Source organism: Orbicella faveolata, unplaced genomic scaffold (assembly GCF_042242905.1).
Source record: "Orbicella faveolata isolate gen_17 unplaced genomic scaffold, um_ofav_v1 contig_2, whole genome shotgun sequence".
Lineage (NCBI taxonomy): Eukaryota > Metazoa > Cnidaria > Anthozoa > Scleractinia > Merulinidae > Orbicella > Orbicella faveolata.
This window is the reverse complement of record NW_028301547.1, coordinates 4,317,672-4,336,776: the sequence shown is the minus strand read 5'-3', so window position 1 is coordinate 4,336,776 and position 19,105 is coordinate 4,317,672. Positions and strand designations below refer to the sequence as shown.

The following is a 19,105-nucleotide window of genomic DNA, read 5'->3' as shown; positions in this document are numbered from 1 at the left end:
CCTATGATGCGGGAGTGTTGGGGTACTTTTCCCGAGGGGGACTCCGACATAAAAAGGACGGGGGTGACCCTGGTATCTTTTAGGGGTTAAAAAAGCGATCTCCATGTTGAGCCTCATAGAGGTCCACAGCGGAACTTTCGCAGTACTTTTTAAGAGTATTGAGCTGGAAAAAACATATGACAGAGGATAATGTGTTGTTTTAGAATTGGTACGTATACCTCTTAGAGGTGAAAAAAAATTTGAAGCCACTCCCGCAAAACAGGATCTTGGTACCTCCAATTCGACCAGGATAAAGGACCTGCATGAAAACCAACTAAGGCTGATTTGGCTTCCTAAATATTGAAAATTTAGGGGTTCTTTACAATATTTCCGATGAGCACCCCATCCTTCTTATATGGGAATCCCCCAAGGGTATTTTTGCCAGCAAGTGCATTTTGATAGGGAGAATGATTGTCAGCAGAAACAAGCGAGGGTTGGGGAGGGCAGAAAAAGTGTCCTGAAGTTGAAAGACGAGTGGCGTAGAAGGACTGTTGAAATTTATTTCCGCTATGTTTAAGCAAAATGAAGGCAAAAAAGTAGGCAATTGCACACGGCGATTAAGTAAATGTATATTTATTCTCCTTCCCAAAATCAAGTCAAATCAGTTGACACATTAAAACACAGGAGCATAAAAAAGCAGATAACTATGAAAGCAATATTATAAAAACTTGATAGAAATTATATTTATCAAAAGTTATAATTTTATAATTTGATCTCTTACATGTAATAGAAATTGCCAAAATTTAATTTCCATAGATATATTAAAAAAAAAAAAATCCAAAAAAATCTTTTGGTTTAGCAGCTTTTTCAAAACTCGTCATGTCTTGTCAGATCTTTGCCATAGTTTGTTGCTTTACTTCCAACAAAAACATTGTATTTTTCAAGGATTTCATCCTTTGTCAAGACCTTGTCCTGAAATGAAAAAACAGGAAATAAGTAGCCCGCAATTCCTTGTTTCATTACTTAGTCTACAAGGCTTTGTTAAACCTAACCAGCAGTGTGTTTGTTTTAACTTGGACTGATTCATTGTATTACACATTTATTGATGCATTGCATTGCCAGTGCGCAAGTGATCTCTGAGTGGCAAACAGGGACCGTTGAGGGGAGGGGCTGGTAGAGCTGTAGCCCTACCACTTTTTTCTTAAGCTGATTTTTAGGGTTCCAGATGACATGGATAATTGCGAGAAAATGTATGATGAAACAGTGACCTCTAATGCAGGTTTGTCTTGGCCAGATTTTTCAGCCCCACCACTTTAAAATGGTCTCTGTGGTACCTAGTGTGTAGCATTGGCTTGAAGAGGTCTGTGCTGAGCAAATAGACACCAAACTACAGAAACTAATGACTTGCCACTAATTAAGATCACACCTTTTCTGTACTTGACCTACACAGGTTTTAGAGAATAAAATTAATGAAATAATACTTTGCCACAGTGTACAGCATCATAATATCTATTGTATTAGTTATGAGAGTAAGTATAAAATAGATTTAGTCAAGTCTAAAAGCGAAGCTCCTGGGTCGGGTTGTTTAAAGCTCGATTAAGGTCATTCCCCAGTATTGCATTGCGCATCCCTACTGCGCATAATTTCACGACCTTGCCATAGAGGTAAATGGTCATTTTCTCGCAAACAAGTATGGTGACCTATCATTTTTTTCTGTTGTTTTGGATTGAGTAATAGATTTCTCTGTGTAAAATAAATATGGACCATTTCTCAGTGTAGAACAAAAAACAATCGTCGGAAACGTGAATTTAGCAAGCAATCGTGACTACAATCATGGTGCTATTATGAGGATTTACAGGGTATAAACAAGGTGCTGTTGCTCCTAAACGAGCATGGGGACCCCTCATTTTTATTTTAAAATTTTAGTTCCTATAATATACACAATCAATAGGCAAAGTTTCACAAAAATCTCAGTGCAGGTTCTATTTCAGTGGAATTACCTTAAGCTAACCCAGGATAAGTGGGAATTTTGATTTGAGTTTTGTACCTTTGCGGTGAGGTTTTTCTGTATATTGTTTGGCCTTCTGTTTTGAGTTTGAATAGTCTCAAACTACACAAATCAAAAGCAGTGAAAAACATTTGTATACACAAAAAATTTATACTTCAGTTAACTTTTCATATTGGGTTAGCTTAAACCGGCTTCCAAACAACTATTCACAACAAGTTAATCTGACATGAGCCCGCGCTCCAACCGGAAACTAGCACTTGGTCGGAGGTCAACTTTAGAAAAAAACACGTGACCTTGATGAGCTCTAAACTTGAGCCCCCGATATGGTCATGTGATGCTGGTCAGCAGATCCCTTGTTTTGACAGGTGTCAATTGACTATAACATGGATGTCCAATGTCAAAGAAGTATGCTATCAACTGGAGTATGGCTGTCATGTCACGCGACTCTGCCATCGTTGTCGTCTTGCGTACTTGCCCACGAGCAATACCGCTAGCCATGATAACCACGAGAAAATCAATGCATGGGTTTCCTTTACTTTTCTATATGGGTATGATGCTCTGCTTCACTGCCCTTTGGGTCGCCAGTTCTCTGCTATTAGATTACTTATAGATACTTACTTTATCAGCATCAGCACGTTGAATCAAGTGGCTTGCTTCAGCTTTGACAGGGTCATAATTTGAAGGAAACATCCACTCCTTGACTTCATCCTGAATAAATAAAAAAAAATTGAAAATTAATTACCAGGTATTCTAGAATTTGATTAGTTACTAGCATAACAATGTGCAAGTGGCCAAGTCCAAGCCTTAAACTTTCTCAGAGCCGAGGAGCCCCAAATTTCAACAATAAAATTCAATTAATTACATTATGATACTAAACGATTAAGTTCTGTTTTGTTAACAGACACCACTTTGCACATACAGTGAAATGACTTTTGGTTCGAGTTATCAGGAGGTTCGAAGAAATGAGCGTTGGAGAAATCAGGATTCCACTCTAATTGTAAGTTATTATCATTAGAGGGCTCCCAGGACTTCTTTCAGTTTGAAAATAATTCACTTATTTGTACAATAAACTTACGATCCAAAAGAGTGCATTAAAGCATGTCTGTGATGACATAACATCTGTAAAATATTTAAATGCTATTAACCTTGTCTATCATGCCGTCTTTATTTTTGTCACGGTGTGAATGGAAATATGCCCTGTCCACTTCCACCTGTTTGAGCTCCACTTCTGTCATGTCCTTTTCACTCTTACGATGAATTTCATCTTAAGTTAAAATGGAAACAAAATCACAACATGATGATATGCAGAGGGAATAAGTCCCTGATGAAAAACCCTCGGGGCAAGGAGGGAAACTAACAACAAACTCAACCTACATTACTATGATGCTGGATTTGAATCCAGTGTTCTTCTCAAACTCGAGCGACGAGTGAAAACTGCCGTCTAGTAGTCCTGGGCATTTCCTTGATATGAACAGGATTTTTAAAGATAAAAGAGGTTTGTTTTTAATTTTCTTTTTTTAACCGCGCGGCCATGGGCTGAGCGCGGTTCATGTTCTACCCTTGGTTTATTATTATTATTTTTTTTTTTGTCGGAGACCAGACGCAGATCTCCACTCAGCCAACTTTGAATTATGCAATCTGTAATGTTTACTCACCAAACCTTGTTTCTTCAGGGCCAACAAAAATCTCAGATTACAAAATCACGCCGAACCCACACATTGCAAAAAATCTCTTCAAAACCCTGGCTTCGAAGTGATATATCACTTTAGCGTTAACAGCTACCACACATCGGCACAAGGTAAATCTATTCCTTAACAATCCAGCTTTATCGTGTTAAAATTTCAGCGAAATCGAACAAAACCAGAATTAATTAGAATTTTTTTGTGACCTCACTCCCCAGACTTGACCTCACAAAGGAAGCCACGGTCGCCCATAGCAACTGAAAAACACGAACATAACAAAGCCAACGTTTCGGCCAAAAAACTCCAGAATTATCTCCTGAGAGCTTAAACTTGAATGGGAACATCTTTTTCGAACTTTTTTCAACTCATTTAGACGAAAGAATGGCCTTGGCGGGCTACAAAAAAGACCATGAGAAAAAACAGAACAAGACAGCAGAACAAGCCGAATATATTTCACTGCGTGGCTTTTGGCACGAAAACCAAAATACAGCTTACTTCTGGATAAATTCAGCCCTAGAAGCCACCAACTGGTCCCAAATTACTTTCTGTATCCTTACAAATGTCCTGACTTCCATCTCCGAAAGATTTTGCCCCAATTTTGAGCAAATAAACATTTCGCCGACGGCGACCGCCATTACGGTGGCTTGCATGCTAAATTAGCTAACTTGACAAAATTCTCCCGAGGGGGGGATGTGATGAAAAGAGCTGAAAAATGGCCTGTAATTGGCTAATGATGAGATCTTCCCACTGTCCAAATTTGGTGAGAATCGAAAGTAATGCCAATTTTCTGTCACGTTTTCAATCTGTAGCCACTGGAGTGACCAAAATCGATACATCTGTCAGGATAAAGTTTCATTATTAAATTATATGACTTGTGTGACTACTTTGCTAGCCCTTTGCTCATGGAAAACACCAATTAAATTTAATCATGACTTTAAAGAAAGAAAGCTGTTGTTAATAGTGTTATTATCGTGTCGTTCACATCGTTCATGCCCATACATATCCCGAAGAAAGTTCTAGATTAAGACCACTCGGGGATTTGTCAACGGCTACCACTGATGGCGCAATAATACAGTTTGTGTTAATCAAGTGATGTGATGTCTACAGTAAGAAAAGAATCATCAATGACTGCTTTGAAATGTGCACTGCGTTCCGACAGTAGTGCTAAGCAAACAGTTAAATTTTAAAAGCGCGGTTATAAGATCTAAAAGATCTTCTTGTTGTTTTTTTGGTTGGGAGGTTCTCAAAATGCCCATAGCCACCTGCTACACAGTGTTCTCTTTCTTCTTGAAATTTTCAGGGGAACCCTGGGGATCCAAACCTGGATGAGCACCGGCCCTCCAATGTGGCATCCTTAATTGTTGAACTCCCAAAAATTTATGTCTGGAATCACTAGAATAAGTGTGAAACTAACTGAAGACTGCATGTTTATTACCCAAGTACTCTTGAGGTGATAAAAGTCCATCTTTATCTTTGTCCATGTCTTCAAGGTTCTCCTGTGCAACTGTATCGTGCATGTGCTTGTGTTCCCAAGGATAATACATCGCGGCATACTCTTCTCTCGTCAGTTTGCCATCTTGATCAAGATCTGCAGCTTTCCATCGTCGCTCTTCTATTATTGCTTGGTTTCTGTACACATCACTCTCCTCTACATGACATATATAAATCAATTTGCAACTTAACTGTGGCAAAGTCAAATCAAGTATATGATGAGACTTGAGCTTGTTGGCCAATAGATAAACCTCTGAAAGATTTATTTTGCTACTGCAACTCTCATTGTCTGCACGGATCTCTGGGCCAACAATTTTTGAAGATATCACACCCAGTTAATCTTACAAAAGGGAGGTGCAGTGGCCTCCAGGGCCAGGGACACTGCATTGTGTTCTTGGGCAAGACACTTTACTCTCACAGTCCCTCTTTCCACCCAGGAGTATAAATGGGTACCGGTGAACTTACCGCTGGGATAACCCTGCAATGGACTAGCATCCCATTCAGGGGGGAATAGAAATACTCCTAGTCGCTTCATGCTACACAAACTGGGATAAGCTCTGGCCTGATGGGCCACTTGGCCCGTATGCAGACTTTACCTTTATATAACCTTGCAATGAGTTTTTAATTGACCTTATGTATGATTCATTGTTGACTCAAGTCAAATGTATCAACAAGTCAGGTTTGTACAAAATATTATTGAAAACTATAAATTTTGCGAGTATGTTGGTGGCCATGCAGTCAAATTCAAAATGTACTTCTCCCTCCATTCTGACTGAGATTTTACTTTACAATACCTGGCTTTTCTCCATAGCTGGCTGTCTTGTATTGTTCCCATGTAATAGGTGCTTTGGGATCAACTTTCTTCCCTGCGGCAGAATCCTTTTGGGACAGAAGTGACTGCAACCTTACCATCAGCTCACCCCAACGCTTGTTGACAGTTTCTTCATTGTGTTGTGTTTTGGTAAAATTAATCCAGTCAGCAAGTTCTTTTGCTGTGATCTTTCCATCTTGGTCTTTATCGATTTTATCAACAATTTTCCTGTGTAAAATATCACAGCTTTTAACAATTTACATGATCTGTATAATTTCTAATACATCATGAGGTATCCCTGTCTTTGATTCACTTCCTGAGAGGAACAACCCCACTTTTCAAAACTTCAAGTTTGGGCCATGCTTTTCAAGGAAAAGTTTTAAACTTAGCCCACTTGTTAGAATGTCCTAGGGCCAGCGAAATCAAACATTGAATCACTTGTAGCCAATTTAATACCCCAAAGTAATAATAATAATAATAATAATAATAATAATAATAATAATAAAACAGATAACATACTATACAAAAAGAAAGGTGAAAATGGATGGTCAACAAAAGAGACATTAATCCCCATGCAAGGCACACCACCTTAAAGGAGAAGAAAAAAGAAAAGAAAAAAAAAAACACCAAGTTTTGAGATGAAAGTATCAACAGCAACTAAATCAAGTTAATACAGGTTCCACTCAAAAGTCATGTAGTTACGAAAAGCTTTAGACAAGTGTGTAATGTGTTTCACTTAGCGTTGGTGTACACTGAAATCTTCATTACAGTCCCGCTATGTCAGTGTGACATAGAGTATTAAACATGAAGTGATTGTCACGCAACTAAAATTGTCATGAAACGCCTGTCACAGATCTGGGTTACACGTGCTGGGATAGGATTTCACTGAAATCTCTCACTTCTATATAGACCCCTAGATAAGCTTAAATACATTCGCAAAGAAATACCATAGTCAAATTTAAGATTTCACCCGTTTTTGTTATCATGAGATCTACTTACTACGCGCGAGAAATCAGTTTTACCGCGCGCGAAGAGTATACAAGCGCGATTCAAGCAGGCGTCGCCTCATAAATTCCTTTACATGATGCAAACATTTCCTTCAACTGTAACGCATGAAAGAGACACTTACTGTATTGGCAGCTGTATATCGACATTATGAAGCTAAAACACTGCATCCAGAGACGAACTTTATGAGGACAGAAGCCAAACTTGAGTCGGCTTCTAAAGCTTGCCTTCAAAACAAAACTACAGTGAACGATCAGTGCATTAGTCAAGACAAATTCCCCTTACCCTAGCCTTTCTTTAGATTCCTCAGGAGTCAACTGGTCGAAAGATTTCTTTTGCTTTCCGAGAAAGGCTTCGTGATCGTATTCCTTGTTGTGTTCGCCTTTCCCGTTGTAATGTTCCTCATCTGACAGATTGCCATTATTTCGCGCGCCCCCAGTCCTTTTCGTCGCTCCTTCGACCGATTTCGCGCAAAAAGCGAGAAAACAAAGGGAAATGCACAATGGGCTGAAAATTTTAGCCATTTTGCAAGAACAAGAAACGAAAAATATCTGCCAGTTACTCCAACACCCTTGAGAATTCCTCTTCACCGCGCAAAATTAACCACGTACAAGTGTGGATTTCTCCAAAGACGTGTGCATTTTTCTAGTGACAAGGCCGTCATGTTTTGGTGATGCTTGGGGAGATGTGATTGGATAGTTTGTGTCATGTGGTACGAAAATGACTCAATTTTTGCCACGTTGGCAAAAAGATCTTATCAAAGATCCCCTGAGAAGCCCAGAAAAATACTTCATTCACGACTAGGAGAAAGGCCCATTCATTTAATGGCTGTCTGTCTCATCCCGATATCGGCCTTTTGTTTGTAATACCCTTGAAAGAATCTTTGTCGGGTCGCTGAGTCACGAAAGCCAAATCAGCAATCGTGAATGACAGCACTCGGTCCAAAAATTATGGGAATGGTATAAAATGTCTCGAAAAGAAACCCGAAACAACAACGACATCTTTTTCGTTATCTGTTACGAAACACTCGAAACTTGTGTTCTTTTGTTTTTTGGTGTTTTTGTATTTTGTGATTTTTCCTCCACATGGAAAAACGGGAGAAAACAAGAGGAAGAGGGAAAAGTAATAGAAAACTCGGGTTTCTTTCGAGAATAAAAAAAGAAGATTCTGTAGGGGTGGGGTGTGGGTACAGCAAACTGAAGGATTGGAATATATACAGTGCAGGCAAAGGGGTAACACTCGGCGTAATGTTCTTCAGATCTTTCTTGATGCGGAAAAAGTTTCTTAGCTTCAAAATAGGGCGCGGCGCTGGGAGGCAATTGAAATAGTGCGACTTCTTTGCTCAAAAGGTAGACTCTATAGATTTTCAACCATCAGGGGTCCATAAGAGCCCGGGGGGTACTCCCTTATAATTATGGGCTATATAGGTATGTGTGGCTCAAAGAGTATGGTTTTTGAGCTCTTTTGGTCTGTATAGTAAAAGGGCATAGATTTTCACATTTTGGTCTGAAATAGGATTTTTTACAGTCTCGCTTGCCATTGGGTATTTTGTTTACATCTAACAAGCTTTTTCCGCAACATTAGCAACTTTGCAACCCTTTTCAAATTTTAACGCAAATGCGAGCCACTTCTGGTTAACTGTTTTCATTGCACTAATTTAAGAAGTCTGAAATGGGGCACAGATGTTCGGCCAGCTCTGAAATATCATGTGGAAAAATCACAAATTTTGGTCTGAAATAGGGTAAGCGTTTCGATGTTCGGGCACACCCCTACCAAAAACTTAAGGGAGTACCCCGCACTCCTACCTCGGGCATCAAAGACTGCGAGGCATTTAAAAATTGGTCAGCTCTGCATACTTGGGTCAGCTGTGTAAAGGCTGACGTGTCGAGCTTCGTTAGCTCGTTTCGCGCACCGCGCGCGCTTGTATATCGAGCTCGCTAATCTGCCTGCTCTACAGGCTAGACCTTTGTCATAGAAAGGGCTGTATAGACTAATGCTGGAAACATCAGCTTCACAATTCGAAGAGGTTGGTGCTAATACTAGAGACGAACAGAAAAACATACAAGCCCGAACACGCTTCTGCCCCCTAACCCTTACCCTTAAGTATAAACCATGTTTGGTGCTTATGAGGCATGTTTGGGTGTTTTGGGGTACAAGTTCAAAATCACTTGATTCAAACCGCACATTTGACAAACTGTAAACTTGTATTCTAGTCTCAAGACAGAAAGCACTCCACTTTAATTTTTCAGTTCTTCTCAAGAGCCAGAGAGCTTACAGTTTAAAATGTAAGACTGACTCTATTACAACCATGCATTTTCTTAAAAATATAACACCTAAATAAATTTCAACACCTTAGATTGGTTTCATGGATCTGATTTATTAGTAAAATCTCTCTTTTAGGAATGCAAAACCTTCAGTTAAGCTGTTAAGTTTTTGTATGATAACCTCATTAACAAGGTTTCCTTGATTCATATCAAAATCAACTTACAATATGCAAAAGCTTGTCAGTATCAGTAAAAGTTAACGACATAAAGATTAACAAAATATGAAAACTTAAAACTTTGTGGGGCTACTACCTTCCTTTCAGTGAAAAACTCTCAGCTCTATCTAGGATAAATTCAAAGTTTTTTTATAAATGTACAAAATAATTGATTAGAACATGTCCCATTCTTTTTGCTCTTTTGTATGTTTCTTTTGTAGGAGCTCTAATTTTAAAATTAGCAATCAAATATTCATTCAACAAATTCAAATCTCTCGATTTTTTAACATTTCAGAATACTGCACAAAATTACCTGTACGTTCAAACTGAACTTTACATGACACATACCCATAAGCACAAAGAAGACAAGTGACAGACAACAGGTAACAAATTGATTGAAAAAGTACTTTGTCTTTGTCTCAAGGCATTGTAAAATTGCATCTTGTCTGCACATTAGTTTGCATGCAGCATAAATGCCAAAAACTATATTGGTTAAAGTACACGTAGTTCCTAGAAGTTTGTATGCAATTACCCATTGAAGTATATTCTGCCCTTTTTCCCAGTATATTGACAATTATTTTTTTTTGAAAACAAACATGTAGTGGCCTCTGCTAGATTCTTATGTAAAAATATATCTTTGAAAACTATTTTAGAAACCTAGTAAATATACAATGTATATATAACTTAAATTGCAATAATTTTCTTTAAAACTCGTCATGTCTTGTCAGTGCCTCTCCAAAATCGGTTGCTTGGCTACCAACAAAGACATCATGCTTTGCAATAATCTCCTCCTTGGTAAGCTCGGAATCCTGGAAAAAAGAAAAATAAAGATATGAGAATCAGCTAACATCATGGCAAGTGAGCAACTGCTCCAGTTGGAGAAATATCTATGGACTGATGCCTTTGAAACAGTTGCGCAAGCTAAAAATAGTGCTACATGTAAGATAAGGCTTGACGAGCAGAATAATAATATTAAGATTCCACCCCCACCCCTCTCCCTCCCCCTGCCTCCCTTACTGGAGTAAGAATGGGCCTACCGTTATTTCAGCCATACCATATTTCATGATATTTAACACAGATTTTTCCAGAAGTATAAAAAACTCTCAATTACCAGAGAAATGAAATGACCCGAATCTGGTAGTGATACTAATAAACAAATTTATCTCACCCCATCTGTATCTGCTTCACGAACAAGATGTTTAGCCTCTGCTTCAACATGATCATAATCAGGAGGAATTATCCAGTCCTTGACTTCATCCTGTTGAAACCAAGTTATATCATAAGAATCAGTTAGTCACTACAAAGCTTCTGTGGGTCCGGTGCATGGCCATGGGATAAGTGGCTGGTGCATTGTACTTCAGATCAAGCAGAGTAGGATGATTATTGTGCTGTTGTCATGAGTAAGAAACACTACTCTTATGTCGTGTTCTATTGGGATCAACCGTTTCAACTGTAACCGGTTTGGGTTGATACATTGATGTTTCTCAAAAGAACACTTTCCCACCCATATTTAGTTGAAACGCGGTAACTCCTGGGGATACTTTTATGCGAGCTACAAACACACGACATAATCATACAAATGCTTTTTCAACTGTTTCAACAACCTGGTTTGAGGCTGGTTGAAAAAGGTGATCAACCAAACCAACTGAAAACAGTTCTTCCCGTTTAGAACAGGAAAAAAACCCAACCAACCCAACACTGCTTAATCTCGTCTCAAAAGCTGTGTTTTTGGACAGCAGTGACCAAACAAGCAGCGCTCTGGAAAAAATAATAAACTGGAACCATTAACTCCTGGTTCCTGTTTGACTGAGCACATATATTTGAGTTCAGTAATAGTTCTGAACAAGGGTAGTTAGAGTAACTTTTGTTACTACATGTAATGCAGCTTTGCAATTTCTTGGATTGCTGCCTCTAGAAAAGAGATTAATACAGTGCCTCTCTCCTCTAAGAATTATGAATTAGTAACTTCAAGGGAAATGTTAGGGCATATCTGACTTAACATTAAGAAACTAAACTTTCAATATTGTCGTTCTTTCACCCTATGGAAGCTGGGAAATGCACCACCTGCACAGGATACTTAGATGTACATGTACATCATTGTAACCCGTCAATGCAGGCTGAGGCTAGAAAAATAAAATTAAGGCCAGTAAATGCTTATGCCTTACTCCTGGGTGGGGGTGAGACAGGGAATCCCATATGAGAAGGTCAGGCTTGTGGAAAAATTTGAATTAACCCCCTTAAGGAGGTCAATCTGGAGGTGGCTTAAGCTTTATTTGACCCCTAAAAGACACTAAAAGACAGTATCATTTTTACTTAAAATTTGAGTGCAACCTAAAAGATACTTTGACAACTAAAAGTAGTGGTGTTTCATATTGGACACCTTAAGTGAGACCAAAATCCTTGATTTACACCTCTAAATGAGATGACAAGCATCCTCAACCATTCCATATGGGAGTCCCCTCCCCTCCTAGTGAAGGTGGCCAGCAAGAAGGCAAAAAAGAGGGAATTAATGAGGGAGATTTCTGATAAAATTTATGGCAGTATTTAAGTGATCGCAAAATGGTATGTATCATGACATACCCTATCCATTTTTCCATCTTTGTTTTTGTCACGAAACTCGGTAAAATGTTCTCTTTCTGTCTTGACCCAATCAGGTTCTTCTGTGTCCTTATCTTTTTCATTCTCTGGATACAGATCACCTGAATTTGGAAGAAAAAGTCGTCATGTAAAAGAAATTGTGATCCAGCGATGTAGCTAAGAAAACATTAAGCTGGTTCATAAACACAACCAGACAGCTTTTATGTCCTTTGCAACTCCAAAGTTGCCCTTAGGTTTTGTTTTCATGTAAAATTTCAGCCAGATTTTAAGTTCTCTTTTAGCGGGTGAAGTTAGCTGGCTGCAGGCCCTTATTTACATCCCTTGTGACCCTACTAGCAGCACCAACAATTTCCACCTCCATTCAGTTCCTAAAAGACTTCTGGTCAAAAATGCAAGCAGTAAGTACAATGCAGTGTGTCCTCTAGAACCTGCACTGATAGGCCACTTTCAATATATTAATATTCAGCTTGATAGTGAGGCCTAGAGGACACAAACAAAAGAAATGAATAAACATGGTCATTCAGTTTCCTTCGTTTGTGTCCTCTAGGCCTTGCTGCCAAGCTGAATTTTAATATATCGAAAGTGGTCTATTGTGGCTTTGCAACTCACTACTTGAATATTGCACTATTTCTTGTTCACTTTACCTTCACAGAAAAGAAAGAATGCTTGCAGTTTAAGGTCTATAAGAATTATACACGTCTATTAACAGCTGATTATACATTTAACACTCTCACTTTTTTATAAATGAAATATTACAATATAATTTACCAATGTACCTAAGTATTCCTCCATAGAGACAAATCCATCACCATCTTTGTCAATGTCTTCTAAGGTCTCATCCACTACAACATCTTTCATATGATCATATTCTTCTGGATGAAGGAATGCTGTGTATTCCTCTTTTGTAACTTTATTATCTTTGTCCACATCAGCCATTTTCCACCGTCGTCTGTCCCGTGTCAACATTTCTTTGTAATCAAACTCATCCTCTTCTGAAAAATAATAAGGAAAAAAAGTGTTTACAAAAAGGATCACATTAAGGACAATTTAAGCACAATTTACTGACTGGCAACTTCTTAAAATTTACAAGTTACCACTCCCACTTTAGCAACAAACTCCAGAAAAATCATGATGATCAAACTCACTCTTCTGGTGACAGTTTTCCAGAACTTTAACCAGACTCCTTTAAATTCTTCAGATATTAATTCATACACAAGTTAAATAAATTGTTCTTCGGTGCAGCCTTTAATTTAAGCACTTTGTTTCAAGAAAATTTTTCTCCACCTGAGTTTCAAAGTAGCAATGATAATTCTTTTCCCATTGCTTAAGTTTTTGGTTCAGGATTTTTTTCCTGAACTGCAAGAAAAAAAAAGAACCCATCATCACACCAAAGGAAATAAAGAACAGTGTTTTCCTGGACTTGCCATTCCTGAGGGGTAGTGAATGGTATGCGGCACAAAATCATCAGTCACAGACACTTCTAATCAGATCATGAATTGTGTAGTTCAGAAAATATCCATACCTCCCCCACAGAAGGGATTTTTTTCAAGACCCCCCCCCCCCCCCCACCCCTCTGGAAATTCCAATTAAACTTGATACATTTCTTTAAATCTTTTGGTCTTAGAGAACCCCCACCCCCCCCCCCCAAATTCCAATCCCTTCTGTGAGGGGAGTATGGATATTTTCTGGTACTGCACATTCTCAGAAACCCCTGTAATGAACCATGTCTCAATCTTGTGTTTTTTGCTCTCTCACAGTCTAAAACTGTTGAAGTCACACACTCCGATTTTCAAACAAAAGTCTTGGCAACTTGGCAAGCCTCAGAGTTTAGCATTTCCCAACCCTGGTCCTAGAAAATGACAAAAATCCAGGACTTTCTAGGATGTCATTGCCATGTACAAGACCTACAGATCTTCCCAAGGGGGTTTATAAATAATAATTATTGTTTGAAATCAGTAATGAGAATTTCCATATTAAACTCACCAGTAATATATCCATATGTCAAATTCTTGTACAACTCCCAGCCAATTGCTTCATTAGGATCTGCCTTCTTTTTGTCCACATACCGTTCCTCAAGTGTCATGTGTGCATTTTCTAGCTTTTTCAGTTGATCCCACTGTCTGTCCACATCTTCATAGACATACCGTTTGGCTGTAAATTTAATCCAGTCTTCCAGTTCTTTCTGTGTGACTTTGCCATTATTGTCCTTGTCGATCCTATCCACAATTTTTCTGTAGGGAAAAGATAAAATATGAAGAATTGGTACTGGATTAGTCTAAGAGATCTTACTTTGTTCAAAGTGGACTGGAAGTGATAATTTAATTACTTGAATGCTAAAATAAAAAAACTAATAAGGAACAAGAGTCAAAACTAAGTTTGAAATGTTGCAGTTGAGTTGAGTAGCTGCATAATGGCAAACGAAATAAAACTCTGATAAGAGTTTTGAATAATTGCCACAATGAGTGATTCCAGAAAATATCCATACCAATACCACGGGCAGCTTTTTTGGAATTCCGAGGGCAAGGGGGTTTCCTTGAACTGGAAATCCAAATGCATATGGGGTACTTACATGTACAATTACAATTCCAAGGCCATGGGGTGGGGGGGGGGGGGGGGTGTTTCTAAAGAGGACAGACAAGAGTGTGAAAGCTCAAACAAACTGATGACACTGTTGACTTAACTGTGGAAAGCAAGATACAAGACAAGCATCAATTGATCACGCATGTGTTCACCTTCATTTAATGTGGCTAAATGTAAAGGCTAAGTTAAACGTGAAACAAGATTGCTAGCCAACAGTGCCATATTTTGTATTGTTGTTTAGTTCCTCCCATTAACTTGCATAGCACGACACATTGTGCACGCTGTCATTTAGTTTGCTCCATTATGCATGCTGTTGTTTAGTTAGCCTCATTGTCTCATGGTTCACGCATAATTAGCTTGGTACCTTTGTTACCACTTTTGCCTGCTTCGTTTGTATCGTATTTGCTTCCAGTCTTCAGTTAATAAACATGTTCTCTCTTGCTCGGAGTTTCGCCTCAACTTACTGGCGTGGTGGCAGCGCAACGTTTCCAAAGAACCCACAGAAACAAGGACATCAAAGTGTTCTTTGATTTTAGCTGCCTCTCCGAGCAACCAAGCCGGAATTCGTGAACCGTAGTTATGACTTCTCACAGAGCGCTGAAACAGTGGTTGCTTCCTTTGCATGAAACTACTGGTATCACTTTGTTGGAAGCCTAGGAAAACAATTTGAAGTACATCCTGTCCCTCGATCCGAACTTTACAGACTTTCTCACTGATGGATCGTTGTGGGGTAAAAAAACAAACGCTACACCTCTACGTGGTTTCTCCAACGATCTGAATCTGTTCAGAGTGAGTTCGGGGTGGCCCAGGGATTTGTGCAGGGGTGCCTGGATTTTACAGCTTGGCTTCAGATGTCAAATCATTCTCCACGCTTGTCATTTGTTGATGAGTTTAACAGAAGAAAAGCGATAAAATCTGGGTTGTACAATATACATTGGCCTCTGGAGGCCTTAAAGTTGATGAGTTTCTTGTCAGAAAATCATTTGCGATAAATGACGACTTGCCACGTTTGTTTACTATGTGCCAGCAATAATACATATTTATAAAGAAATCCCTCATGGTGTCTCAACAAGTGAATACCGTTTGTAATATTGCAGGTAAATTAGGCAGGATTTGCCCACACATGTTCTAATTTCCATATGATACACACAAAACAATTGAAATTTCTATTTCTTCACTAGTTTAGTTGAAAACTAGTTGCAAAATTGCGACTGAAGAGGAGGAAGTTTTAGTTGCCAAACATACAATCATCAAGAATGCTTGCAATCTATATATCACAATTTCAAGTCCTGTAGACAGTTAGTTAAACTTCTGGGAAGATGTAGAAGTATAAAATCTCTTTCATTGGAAGTCGTAGGAAGTCAAACTAGGATTCCAGATGGTTGAAGTAACCAATGGAAATCCAAAAGGGAGTGGGGGGGGGGGGGTTAACGATTTTGGAATTCAGAGGGAATATGGGGTGTAGAGCATTTTGGAATTTCTGAAGGCAGGGGGAGGGGGGTTAAAATGTTCATACCACCCGTAGTAGGGTATGGATGTTTTCTAGAATTACCCAATAACTCATGAGTGCAGCTTTCATTCAAGTACGTGCTTATTAAATGTGTATATTATATACAAATGTCAGCTCTTATAACTTCCATGTAAGAGTATGTATCAGTCCTACTCGTGCCTACAAACCAAAATCTCATGCCTAGCTGATAATTCTTCAATAATCCTCAGGCTACTTCAGATATGAACAAGATATGCCTTCTTCAAAAGTAATATAATTTTCACAACAGATTCCCATACAACTACTGTATTTTGTACCCGATCGTCTTAATTTTAAAAAGTGGTAGAAATTGAGAAAAAACAGCAAGTTTTGATCTAAGAGCAATGTTTCAGTAGCACTTCTGAACACTAAAATTTCCTCATCATCTCAGGATTGATCAATTTTTGATCCCCACCCAGCCCCACTTCGTCTTTTATTTTGCCACGTGGCATTCTCGGCCGGCCAAATGTCAATGTGAATTTTGTCAAAATTCAGGTTCTTCTACAAAAAACTTGAAAGCTAAATGATTGAAATTATTATTTATTAACGACGATACATGCAGAAAGAATAACAACTGGGAAAATAGGGCAGAACAATGATGCAATTATCGTAAATTACAAGTAAGCTGGTAAACATAAGCTTATTTGATGTACAGTCTCGTAACAGTCACCAAGATATTTTTTCCAAGGAAACCTGCATAAATAATAATTAAGACATAACAACAACTTATTCGATAATATGCTCCAAACAACCCTTTACGGCAGCGTAACATCAAGCGATTGGAAGTGTCAGCAATACAGCGAATATCTTGCCACGTTGACAACAAACCAGTATCGAAATACAGCTGGTACGGTATGTTTGAAAGGTCTGTTGGCTGCTATATATTTACTAGTTCTGATATTTTTTTTTGCTGGTTGAGACACCAACACTTTTAATGAAGCTGTTTTCTTATAAAGGTAAGCAAATAATAAAATCGGTTGGTAAAGCTTCGAAAATGAACTTCACGACCTTACGCCGATTGAAAATCATTCCGCATGCATACAAATTTTGATACAACTCGCATTAAAATTAAAAATATTTCCAGACGGAATTTCTCACACGCTCCACTTACCCCAGTCTCTCTTTCGATTCTTCTGGCGTCAACTCGTCAAATTTCTTCTTCTCTTTACCAAGAAAAGCTTCATGATCGTATTCGGCGTTGTGGTCTTGTTCTTCTCCTTTGAAATGTTCTTCCTCAGACAGATCCTTGTCGTATACTCGATCTTTCTTCTGGCCCTTCGCTTCTGGAGGTCTCGCATCGATGGACAACATGCATACACAGACGCAGACCGTGAGGAATAATCTTGCCATCGTGCTCCGGCAATTGTGCAAACAATTCTTCTCTAACACAGAAACTCTCGACAAAACAAATCTTCCCGGGACAGCTGTCTAAATAGGGACGGAAGGGGTGACATCCATAGCGACGAGGGGTGGTGATCTAATTGGATAGTAATGGTCACGTGGGTAGTTTCTAACGTTTTAATTGGGTCATTTCTGCCACGTTGGCAAGGGAGGGTAACTTTTCTGTTGGAATGGGGGAAAACCTTGGGAAAATCGCCAAAGAAATTAAATCGCCAAGGAACGTGCCAACGTGGCTGCTGCCGTTACCACGTCACGCAACAAGGAGAGAAGCGTTGTGTGACGAACCAAGTAACCACCTCAGCAGATCGAGATAAATTGAAGAGAGAGCCCGACCAATTAGCTCAATTCAGTATGTCAGAACCTTCATATACAACTGGCTTTTTTGTTTCATTTCTAGATCATTCGGAAAGGCAAAAAAATTCACGTGTATTCGCAAGATTCTCCACAACTGAAGAAAACAAGAAAAACAGAAGTTAAACGGGAAATAGGGTTTTATAGAACACTGTCCGTCAGGTTTTAGTGATATCTCAAAAAGCGTTCCAAAAAAAATGTTCAGATTACGAGCAGTCGGTCGCGCGGTAAGAAAAGTTAAAATTAAAAAATTAGGGAAAGAAACGAGAAGACTTCTTTCCATGCTTCTCACCGCTCCAAAGTCCAGCTTAATTTCAGTTGACCTTAAATTTACTGTTAGCGAAGCCGGTTTTAGCATTTTTTTTTTTTTTTTTTTCAACAGAGGCTGTTGTTATACGTTTTTACCGTGTTCGTCAATCAATCAATCAATCAATCAATCAATCAATCAATCAATCAATCAATTCATTAATCTCATGGTTGGGAAGAAGTTACCCTCGGTATCTGAGCCAGCGGCTCAATAAGGCAAATTGAGAATGGGATTCTGTTTCAGTGCGTATTAAGGTGTAGGAGGGGGACCAGCTTTTAAAATATTAGTGACCCCGAAAAAAAAAACCTAACAAACTTTGGCAGGCTCCTGATTATGACCAATCTTTTTTGCGGCTTTCTGGACATGCGGCCTCTTAGTGTCTGTGAATGACCAAAAAACTCAAGAACTGTTAACGGAGAGAAGACATGAAACTCTTACCATTTGTCAGTCCCTGGTTGGTTCTTCCAGCCAGGATCCTGATCTAACGGTTTTGACCAAAGGGAAAATGTCATAGATAAGCATAATTACGTCCGTGAAGTGGCGCTACCTAATGCGTTGTCATGGCTTCACCCTGAATTGAGTTTCCCGCTCTCTCGGTTGCTGGCGGACTATAATCGGAACCACCTACTCCCAGCAGCCCTGGACCATTTCTACTGCTCAGTAAAATCGTCCGAAGGCCCATTTACCAACTAAGTACCATGCTTTTTTCACCATCTCTTTGGTGATGAAGAAAATCTGTATTAGTGTATCTGGCCGTCTATATTTTCAGTCAGCATTTATTGATCCAAAAATTGATCGTACAATAAACTAATTGATTATAATTGATTCGCTCATTATCGCCTTTGATGACTTAGTACCACACGTTGTATGCTGGGCGCGCGCGTG

General features: G+C 39.0%; 2 protein-coding genes across 2 annotated transcripts; both read right to left on the bottom strand.

Moving 5' to 3' along the window:
• Positions 1–596: 596 nt before the first annotated feature.
• Positions 597–7,645, bottom strand: LOC110055227 (calumenin-like). The gene is made up of 6 exons (XM_089288904.1): positions 7,262–7,645; positions 5,955–6,199; positions 5,105–5,317; positions 3,133–3,251; positions 2,606–2,695; positions 597–951 (listed from the first exon to the last, which is right to left on the bottom strand). Exons 1-6 carry the CDS (start codon positions 7,498–7,500, stop codon positions 847–849), a joined length of 1,011 nt encoding a protein of 336 aa, XP_089145030.1. The 5' UTR covers positions 7,501–7,645; the 3' UTR covers positions 597–846.
• A 1,516-nt stretch (positions 7,646–9,161) lies between these two features.
• LOC110055240 (calumenin-B-like) lies at positions 9,162–17,635 on the bottom strand. Its single transcript, XM_020761613.2, has 6 exons — positions 17,273–17,635; positions 14,037–14,284; positions 12,830–13,045; positions 12,036–12,154; positions 10,624–10,713; positions 9,162–10,264 (listed from the first exon to the last, which is right to left on the bottom strand). Exons 1-6 carry the CDS (start codon positions 17,509–17,511, stop codon positions 10,160–10,162), a joined length of 1,017 nt encoding a protein of 338 aa, XP_020617272.1. The 5' UTR covers positions 17,512–17,635; the 3' UTR covers positions 9,162–10,159.
• Positions 17,636–19,105: the final 1,470 nt, after the last annotated feature.